The sequence below is a fragment of the Austrofundulus limnaeus genome, unplaced genomic scaffold, assembly GCF_001266775.1.
Source record: "Austrofundulus limnaeus strain Quisiro unplaced genomic scaffold, Austrofundulus_limnaeus-1.0 Scaffold161, whole genome shotgun sequence".
Lineage (NCBI taxonomy): Eukaryota > Metazoa > Chordata > Actinopteri > Cyprinodontiformes > Rivulidae > Austrofundulus > Austrofundulus limnaeus.
Genome location: NW_013952563.1, coordinates 1,140,075 through 1,150,680, shown reverse-complemented (window position 1 = coordinate 1,150,680; position 10,606 = coordinate 1,140,075). Strand labels below are relative to the sequence as shown.

Genomic DNA, 10,606 nt, shown 5'->3' with positions numbered 1-10,606 from the left:
CCCTCTCCACGTAGCATCAATTATGCTAATGCTAGCTGCCTGTCACGTTCTCTCCTCCTGGCCACACCTCCGCTCTCTAACCCTCTCCCCTTCCCCACCCACACCCCCTCCCCTACCCACTTTGATGCATTTTTCAAATTTCGCCTTGGGGTGGAGTTATCTTTTCACAGGGGGGTAAGATACACTTTAAAGAGAGGAACAACCACCCCAGTCTGCCAATCCAGTGGCACTGCCCRCGATGTCCACGCMATGTTGAAAAGGCGTGTCAACCAACACAGCCCCACAARATCCAGCCTTGAGGAAATCAGGTTGGATCTCATCTATCCTCYGAACCCTACCACCATGGAGRTTTTTAACRACCTCAGCGACTTCAGCTCCAGTTATGGACAGACCAATCCCAGAGTCTCCAGATTCAGTTTCCTCWATGGAAGACATGCCAGTGGGATTGAGAAGGTCCAAGAAAAATTCCTTCCACRTCCTAATGACATTACTGGTTGAGGTCCACAGCATCTCYCCTTCACTGAGCACAGTGTTAGTGAAGTGCTGCTTTCCCCSCCTCAGTCGCCCAATAGRTTGTCAGAGTCTCCTCYGAGCCGAGTCAAAAGTCTTRGTCCATYKAATACAGCATGCACCATGGACAGAGTGCAGCACAAATTTATTCTACAAGGAAAAAATAAAGKGTAAAGTTATTAGCAGCATTAGCTAGATTTACAGCAAACATATTACTTCACTTCATTTGTTCAAACAGGCAAACTATTTCTCATTAGCATTTGGCCGTCCCAAAGGAAGACATTAATAGTCGACTCTGCCTGGTTGGAATGGATCAAATCACCTCTCAGGGACTCTGAGACTTTTAAACAACTCCACAGCTGTTGATGCTCATAAAAGAAGATTAGATKAACTGAAAATGAAAGTTTAAATGCAATTATATCAACTCAATTTAACAATATTCCTGCTTTGACTCTTTTACAGTATTGATAMAGTGGATTACACACACATAGTAAATAGCCCACTGTTGCCCAGTAAATATAAGACACATTTGTTGTCATTTTGATCTGTCTCATTAAATTAAACCAACCTGGAAAAAAGTTTGTTGTTTTTTATCTTTAAACTCCCGTTCACTAAGTGCTGTAATGTGACTCTGAAAGGAAAGTGAGTTGCCAATAGAGTGAAAGCATCATCCAGCAGAGAAAATGCCACCTGAGTMCCTTAAGTGCCAACAGCTTTGCACAAAGAGTTCTTCATGGTGGCTTCTGGATCTGAATCAAGGTGCAGATAAATCGATGTGCAGCGTTTTGTTCTGTAAAAAGCACAGTATGTTCCAATGTGCCATTTTCTGCAAACTATTTATTTATTTGTCACATTTGATGATATAATTTGCTGAAGCAGACAAATCAGAGTTGTAGTCCTTGGCATCCTCTCCTACTGCGGTCAGTGTTCCTCATCATAACACAAGCTTTACTTCCTGCTCCTTCATCCATGTTGTCCAACAACCTGTGTCTGTACAGTACAGTATCTGTGTGTATCTGTATGTACAACCCTCCCTCTTTAGACAGAGTGTTTATTTCACTGCATTTGAATGGATAATGCTTCAGACACTGAAATGTTAATAAACATGACAAAAGTTTTAATCTGTACCTAGAAAACCCTGTTCATGGAGAAACAGCTGTGGTGTCTTCAACATGATTAGTGTTGTGTTGTTTACTGTTTAGTGTGTTCAATGGAGATAGATAGATAGATAGATAGATAGATAGATAGATAGATAGATAGATAGATAGATAGATAGATAGATAGATAGATAGATAGATAGATGATAGATAGATNGATAGATAGATAGATAGATAGATAGATAGATAGATAGATAGATAGATAGATAGATAGATAGATAGATAGATAGATAGATAGATAACACCAGTAAATTATTGCACTTTCATCCAGTTTAAATGAACATGAAGACTTTTTCCTTTTTTCCCCCCTGATTTTGAAACATTTTTGACAAACAAAATGTTTGGTTTAAATCTGTTTCAATCAATCAGTCAATCAAACACATTTATTTCGAACATGATAGCAGTGTAAAATAACAGCCATACTTTTGAGTTTTATGCATGCTTTCATTTTGCAGCATATTTGTGTCAGTGATAAGCGCTTATGTTTGTGATTTTTCAGTTCTAGGTTGCTCACGATGTACATTTATCTTCACATTTTACCTAAGAGTAAGACAACAGGACACAACACAACAAGAACAGTTTGTCTTTACACATAAAAAGATACAACCCTTAGCTGAGACATCATACCTTCACAGTTAGCTACATGCTAATATAGACAATATTATTTCATGGAAAACACTGAACCAACAGGAAGTCAATAATCTATTGTTTGCTTCAGATTTTTTGGCACTTTGAACAATGTAACTACATGTTATCCTAATGAAAAAAGATATTSTTTTTTAGGTTTTGGCAAAACTCGCAGTATGCCACAGGATTTGTTCCGTACAGGAGTAGGTAAAGTATGAGCAGTGCTGTGGTTTGGAAGGCCTTGTTTGCCCCTAACCTTTTGGTCTTTTCTGTCTTCCTGCCTGGCTTCAAGTTAATCTTTTTCTAAGTTGCGTAACTTAATTTTGCCCATTGGAAATAAAAGAAAACAGAATGTAAAACAATGCCTGAGTGAATCAGGTAAAAGCCTTCTGAGGTAGGGTTCTAGAAAAGTTTGTAGAAAGACTTTCAGCTGTTTCCATTTCAAAGAATCTGCTTCTCCCCCTCTCTTACTCCATTTCTCCYTCCCACTACAAACAATCTTTGGGTTTTCTTTTTGCTTTAAGTATTGCGGCCTGAAATCTCTCAGCTAGGCATTTTGATCAGTGTCTCTTTTTTAGATTTTTGTCAACACAAGAGTAAGTATTTAGTGTCAAACTGACAGGTATCTCCAAAAAGGGAGGGAGAGCCTGTTTTTTATTTAATTTCAAAGGTGTCCATGTTCTGTGAGTTTAACACCAGCCTGTGTCTTTGTCTCCCCTCAGAATAAGTTAACACATCCTCCCCAGCCTCCTCAGTCCTCAGATGGATCTCAAGCCTCAGTCCTCTGTGACAAGTCTCACTGCATCCTTTTATATAGCCCTGCCATTATTAGCTGTTTCCAAAATTCAAAAAAATGAAACAACACAAAGGCTAAATTCAGTAAGGATGCAAGGAGCATAAGAGGAGGCAGGTTGGGATTCATCTCACTGCTTTACCTTCATATATCTGAATGACCTGGTCTTGTGACTTTGTCCAGATGAGTTCAGTCCATACATGGGCAGGAGGACGTCCAGCACTCTGTCTCTGATTAACGGATCAGCATCTCCCAGAGCAGAGCCCTCCGGTTCTCAGTCTGTACCGCAGAGGAAAAAACTCCTGAAGGCTCCCAGCCTTGCTGAGCTGGACAGCTCTGACTCAGATGTAATTGTTTTTCTGTTTTTTTTTATATAATTTAAAGAATAGTTTATTTTTAGTTTGTGTAGAACAAAAGATGAGTGACGTGTTAAAATTGTTTGTACATTCAGGACGAGCTGGTTGGACGAACATCAGTGAGCAGCTCCAGTGTGGCGACATCAGTGATGGATGATACGTCCCCAGAGTCTGTGCTGGGGAAGAAAAGTGAGTCAGCAACATTTTCCCAATCTGTCATCACATCTGAACTGTCTTGTTGACAAAAGCACAACCTGATAGTGGCTGATTAGTTGTAAATYTTACAACCTGGTCAGATATGGTTCCTGCATCTGTTCCTTGTATTTTTTAATCAAACAAATACAGCTATGCAAACAAATAGTGCATAAACCATACCAGGTATGTACATAGCCTGAAATGATCAAATTATTATGTAATTAACTGGTAAAAACTATATAAGTCACAAGGTACTGTATGTACTAGATATGTTTCAGGTATGCAGCCTATAAGTGCCATGTAAGTATCAGGGTAAGTACTAGTAAGTGACAGGTAAGATACCTGGTGAGTACAACATCAGCTAATCATCTGGTATCTGGTACTAATGGGGTACATACTTGGTACTTGCCTGATGCTGGGTATGTACCAGGCACACAATATACAGTATATAGGTACTTGGTACATACCAGGTACACACCCAGTATGTATTAGATATATAATAGGTATGTATCAATTGCATAATAGGCACATAGCCTATGAGTACTCAGGAAGAGCCATAGTGTTCTCAGGGTATGTACGGCAAATACAGGGTACGTATCATGTAAGTATCAGTGTAAGTACATAGTAAATGCAAGGTACGTACCCAATGAGTAAAATGAAAGCCACTCATCTGCCATCTGGGTACTTACAGGGTACATACCAGGTATTTGACTAGAGCCAGGTATGTACCAGGCACAAAATAGATACAGTAAGTACCAAGTGTATAGCAGGTATGCAGTACCTACAAAGTATGTAGGAGGCACCAGGAATTTGTTGAGATGCATAAGGATACCTTGAAAGAACCATATAAGTCTCAGGTTATGTACTAGGTACCTACCTGGTATGTAAGTAACTTGTAAGTTTATGGGTATGTACAGTAAGTATGGTGAGTATCCCTTATCACTTTTTAAGTGCCATGTATGTACCCAGTAGGTAAAAGAACCTGGTAACTACTAGATAACTACATACTCGGTGACTACTTGGTAAGTCACTCATTTGGCATCTGGTACTTGCTGTGTACATATCTGGTATTTGCCGGGTGCCAGGTATGAACCCAGTGTGGGCCAAAGCATCTTTATCTCCCATCCTGCGTCTGTGTCCTTCAGCTCCACCCATGTTCCTGCCCATCTCCTCCACACCTCAGCCAGAGAGGCGTCAGACCCCGCAGAGGAGACACTCCATCGAGAAGGAAACACCCACCACTGTGCGACTGTTTCTGCCACCTTCCAAACAAAGCTCCAAATCTCTGGTGAGTAACTTCACTGCATCCCATACCCTAATAAATTATYAAATATAACATTTCAACATTATATTAAAGAGTTAGAAATAATTCATTGTAGAAAACACATCATTCAGTGGGAAAAAACTACTCTAATCAACAGCATATAGTCCCCACCCCTACCATCACCCCACCCTTTATCTTCCTGTTTACTCCAGCTCAGAAGGTGGTGGTAATGCACCTTTCAGCTGGTTTGGTTTTTAATGCACAGGGAGGAAATTCAGTAAAACACACTGAAAAAATACATCCCTAAATACAAACTAAACAAAATGATAAAATAACTCCAACTACAAGACAAACCCAAAAWCCCAGGATCATGACAAAAAGACATATTTTAGGGACTAACCCTCCTTGGGACATGGTACACAGCTGACTGACAGCTCACAGTAACTGAATGGGTAGGAGATTTTTCTTTCTACAATCCGTATGAGTTCCTGCACTGTCATAAAAATGTTTTCATTCAACAACTAGTTTAAGCAAAACATGGTGTACAATGCTTTTGTTCACTCAACACTGGGCAATTCAAAATGTAAGTGTGTTTTTTTATGGGAAAGAAAACTTATTAGGGTCAAAATTTAAGGTAAGGACAATAACAGCTGTGATTTTCAGTGAATATATTGTACCTGTTTTACAAACCTTCATAAATCGAAGTACAATAATAACTGTTGTTGTTACAGGAAGAGTTCTGTTTCCCTGTGGAGAGTCTGTCCCTCACCGTGGAAGAGGTGATGCACATCAGACAGGTGCTGGTGAAAGCAGAGCTGGAGAAGTTTCAGCAGTACAAAGACATCTACAACGCCATGAAGAAGGGAAAGGTTAACAGGCTTTACAATAATTTAATAACCTTTGTGTTACCACTCTGAATGAGCGTTTCTGGTCTCACGTCAGAAAAATATCAGGCTTAGGTTGTTTCCTCMGCTCCAAATTCTCAACCTCTCTTCTGTTAGGCACTGTCGTCAGTTTGTGTAATTGTGCTTACACAATGGCGTCATCTGCAAACTTAATGATGGTCTTATAGGTGGGTTTGCAGTTCTGAGTGTAGACAGACCAACCCATTCTCACTCCCGACTCGTCACCATATTGACGCTTGGTCAGGTAGCCGTCTGCATCCAGGTTTGGACGTGTCGGGTACCCCSCTTGCGTCAGTTCTTAACGGAGGAGGAGGGCATTGTCATATTTTTGAAAACAGTAGGAAATGCGCGACAACTAACCATCCCAGACCCTAAACTTAACTTCTATTAGCTCTATACAGCCTATCCCTGACCTCWGTACCTAAAATTAACCATTAATCCTGATCCCTCATATTAACCACAGARCCCCCAACCCAAAGACCCCTACGTGGCGCAACCCAGAAAAGCCACGGGCGGCAATGACTGACGTGATTGGGGTACCCGACGCATCAAAACTGGACGCAGACAGTACCTGACCAAGGGTCAATATGGTGACGAGTCAGGAGTGAGAATGTGTTGGACAGACAGACAGAGAGGTCCAAATCTCCTCTCGGCCCTGCAGCAGGGCACAACAAACTGAACAGGCTCCTCAGAAATTTGTGTGGCATTTTTTCTTCTTGTCATTGAGTTAACACACAAATAAAAACAAACTGCCTTTTTTTAGACACCCTGGTAATTAGTTATTCAGCTGTATTTTTAGCAGCAACTGTAAATTCCCCTGCAGTTGAAACAAAAAGTCTAGATTTAGTTTTTTACACACTTCTTTTGCATTTTGGTTTAGTGATAGTGTAAGTAATGACAATATAACATATGTTTGTTTTCTGTTCATCTGAGGTTGTATTTACTTAATTTTAGTAACTGGTAGGAACTAGAACAATTTTTATTTAAAAAAATTTACTCAAKTGTGGGTTGTGTGTATCCACAGTATTTCTGATTTTGCGCCACTTCCCATAATTCATTGCAGAAACTGGTTTTATATTTCCGCTTGTGCTATTGTTTACACTTACGGGTATACACCATTGCTGTTTATCAAAGTATTTTTCACTGAAGTTAGGCGTAAATGGCAATACGTCAGAGGTGTTTATATTGTAAGGATGTTTTAAAAAAAGCATTGAGGACAATGCCAGSGGGGCGGACTAGCGGMCTYTCATGGCAGCCTACATATGCTTTTACAGAAACCTGTGGAAAACTTTCCTTTGAGGAAATTGTTTTTTGTTCCYGTATGTGTGATTTTTTGCTTTTTTCTGTTTTTGAAATTTTCATTTCTTTTCCTTCTTGCAGCTTTGCTTCAGTTGTCGAACCAAAAGGTTTTCCTTTTTCACCTGGTCTTACACCTGCCAGTTCTGCAAAAAGTAAAACTTTTAAAAATATTTTTGCATTGTTTATGTGTTTTCTGCTTTGTATTGTTTTCACTCATTTCTTTCTGTTTTATGTCTCTGTAGGCCTGTTTGCTCACAGTGCTGTAAAAAGGTAGGTCCCACAGAACAAAGCAGCTGCTTGCACATTAGGAAATGTAGCTTTTTTTGTTTGTGTAAAAACAGTATGCTCTTATTAAAAACAATGTAAAAATATATATATTTTTGAGACAAAAATCATACATCAGTCACACTGAAATGAGTCCTAATCTGATCTAAAAGACTACATCTTAAACTAAACTATACTATATATGTATGAAAGACTAAAACTGACAGAAGAGACATTTGGCTAAGGTTGATTAGCTGTGGCAGCCATAWTTTAAACTRATTCACCCTTGGGCCTTTGATGGTGGGAACTAAACATAATAAAAATAATAATTCACTCATCATTTGTTGCTGTAACTGCAAGAACAATAAAATCCGTRCTTCAGGTGACTATTCTCTTGCTTCTTATTAACGTTTATACCTTCCATTCTCTAACAGATGCGGCTACCATCCAAACCTTACTCCAGTCTGCCAATTTACTCCATTGGCTCGACCAACACTCTCCCCAGAGACAGAATAAATGCCATGGCTTCTGTAGGACAAGGACTCTCTGTGGCTGGGGGTCCGGGGCCGTCAGTGATGACCAGAGAGCCTGGTGCCTCCCCAGTGTTTAAAGGAGCTACAAAAGCAGCATCTAAAGGAGCTGGAAAGGCTACGGGAGCAGCAGCAGCTGCCAAAACTGACAAATCCTCCGGGAGCCAACAGCGTCACGGCATTCAAAAGACCATGTCCAAGTAAGCAACAACAAACATTTTGATTTGTTCTCTCAAAGGGTGTGTGTCTCATCTTTTCAACTAAAAGTGCTGAAATTGGTGTCACYGATGTACAAAAACAGAATAAAGGGTTGAGATAATATTCCTCATTTAAAATAAAAAATGCAGGATGTGCAACTTAGAATAAACTGCAAACAAAAGCCAGTTTAGTGGTTGCTTGGGTTCAACATTCTTATTACTCAACAGGTGGACTTATGCTCCTCTTTTAGAAGGTCAATACTGACATCTAGTGAACAAAATCACAATMACCAGAACAGCAATGACAGTAATGGGAAAAAATATTCCACTATAGATATAAACTTTACCAGTCATGCACAGCATGTTCATGGTTCCACTCTGGCCCACTCTTCTTTACAATGTTGCTCTGGTTCATTAACGTTTGCAGACATTTGTTTCTGCTCAGCTCTCTTAAGGTCCCACCACAGCATTTCAATCAGACTGAGGTCTGGACTTTACCTGGACCACTGCAGCAGTTTGAGCCTTTGCTTCTGTATTTGTTTCCTTGGCCTTTTTGTTGTGAAAACACTGAAAGAGCTATGGGGCATAAAATTAGCATAAATTGTTATTCATATAAATAAATTCTTACTTGCACAAGTAACAATTGAATGACTCTTCAAAGCATTAAAGACCTTAAACACATAAACTTTTACATATTATTTATTTATTTATTTATTTATGTAAAAATAAATAGAAATTCCAGTTAAACCTTTAGCAAGTAGAAGTTTTCCTTTATAAATGTAACTTTCTGCTAACTTAAGCATTTGAACTGTTACATACTAGAGCTCTATAGCACTAATATCAATGCAGAATGATACCTGATGCATGTATAAAATGAAGTGTCTCTAACAGCAGTAAAACATATGAAAACAAATAATACTGTTCCCATTCAAACTATAGGCACTCAAAGAGTCTGTAAAACCGTTCAATCCCTAGCAAAGTTCCCTCATCTTTTTCTGCCATATTCAAACTACCAGCAGTCACATAGATGCACGTAATCTAACAGGAAGTACATCAAAATAAAAGCTCYGTAAAATGATTMATTTTATTTAGCAATAATYTTGCATGTACACACATAGTACATCCATTATTAGTAGTTGGATAACACAAGAAAGTGAGAAGCAGTTATCTCCATCAGGTCCAAATGAAATTAACGAGGAGCTTTTCCGGGTCTGTTACAGTTCTGTTGTCGATCTGCTGCTGTCTTTGGAATCATTGTCCTGTTTCATGACCCAGTTTGGTCCAAGTTTCAGCTGTCATTCAGTCAAGTGACCTCACATTTGACTCTAGAATAGCTCAGGTCCATGGCTGAAAAWCAAGCCCAAACCATCATCCCTCCACCACCATGCTGGACAGTAGTATGGTGTATTTGTGCTGGTATGCTGTGTCTACTTTTCCACAAACAGAATACTGTGCATGGGTAATATTCAGATCTGAGTAAACCATAAGATAAATTGAGTTTGCAAATTTGCATCAATGCATCTTTCCAGATTGATTTGTTGCAACAGTTGTCTCTCAGAGGCTATTGATGATGTCTTGTGTTAACACACAGCAGTAATCTGCCTAAACTCATAAATCCTTTGGAAACATAAAGGGTTGACTTTTGTTTGATAGTTAATGAACATGGAGGAAACTGTTGTGTATTTTAGCACACTTGAAGTTATKTATAAGTAATGTTCAGACCTGGTAAAGACCAGATCCTTTTTATCATGTCTTGAAATCAGGTGTAATTTATTTTCACAGGACAAAAGTTCATTGTTCTGACTCTGTCGTTTTTCCACGTAGGCTTTCGAAGCATGGCTCTTTAAAGTCTCACGAAGAGCTGGAGCTCCCCCCGGAGCTGACAGAGGACTGGGCCACCATGGAGGTGTGTGTGGACTGCAAGAAGTTCATCTCTGACATAATCGCCTCTAGCAAGCACAGTCTGTCGCTGGCCACAAAGAGGGCTCGCTTAAAACGCAAGACGCAGTCGTTTTACATGTCGTCCCCCAAAGGAGCGGAGGGATACAGACCCTCAGAGCGGACGATCAACGAAATCTGAAACTGCACATGCGAGGTCGAGTCAGAGAATACTCACAAATGACTCACAGGAAACCTGGAAACASACCACCGGATAGCAGCATGCTGCAGGACTGCTATTCTTTGTAATTTCTTTTTCAATCTCTTTGATTTCAAAAAACATCCTATAATACCTGACCACAGACTTTTAAATCAGACTGAACTGGAAACCCCAGCAGACCGACTTTCTCACCTCTGATGGCACAGCTGTGTCGTTCAGCTCAGCTCTTGTTCAGTTTAAAGCACAAAAGAGAAGAAATTCTCTTGTAAACTGAGAACGATGCTCAAACAAACCAGAATATTAGGATGTGCGTTTTATATGGATTATAATTTTGTTTTTGTTTTTACTAACGTGTGTGTGTGTGTGTGTGTGTGTGTGTGTGTGTGTGTGTGTGTGTGTGTGTGTGTGTGT

General features: G+C 39.7%; 1 protein-coding gene across 1 annotated transcript in view; it reads left to right on the top strand.

Moving 5' to 3' along the window:
• The window catches only part of LOC106523623 (protein spire homolog 1), a gene marked incomplete in the record, with an annotated part of 48,250 nt that extends 37,657 nt beyond the window's left edge, over nt 1-10,593 (top strand). The window contains 8 exon segments of the mRNA XM_014017116.1: nt 3,271-3,434; nt 3,539-3,632; nt 4,784-4,926; nt 5,634-5,771; nt 7,188-7,258; nt 7,349-7,376; nt 7,805-8,100; nt 9,922-10,593. Of these exon segments, the coding sequence (XP_013872570.1) occupies nt 3,271-3,434; nt 3,539-3,632; nt 4,784-4,926; nt 5,634-5,771; nt 7,188-7,258; nt 7,349-7,376; nt 7,805-8,100; nt 9,922-10,177 (1,190 nt within the window).
• Between the last annotated feature and the right edge of the window lie 13 nt (nt 10,594-10,606).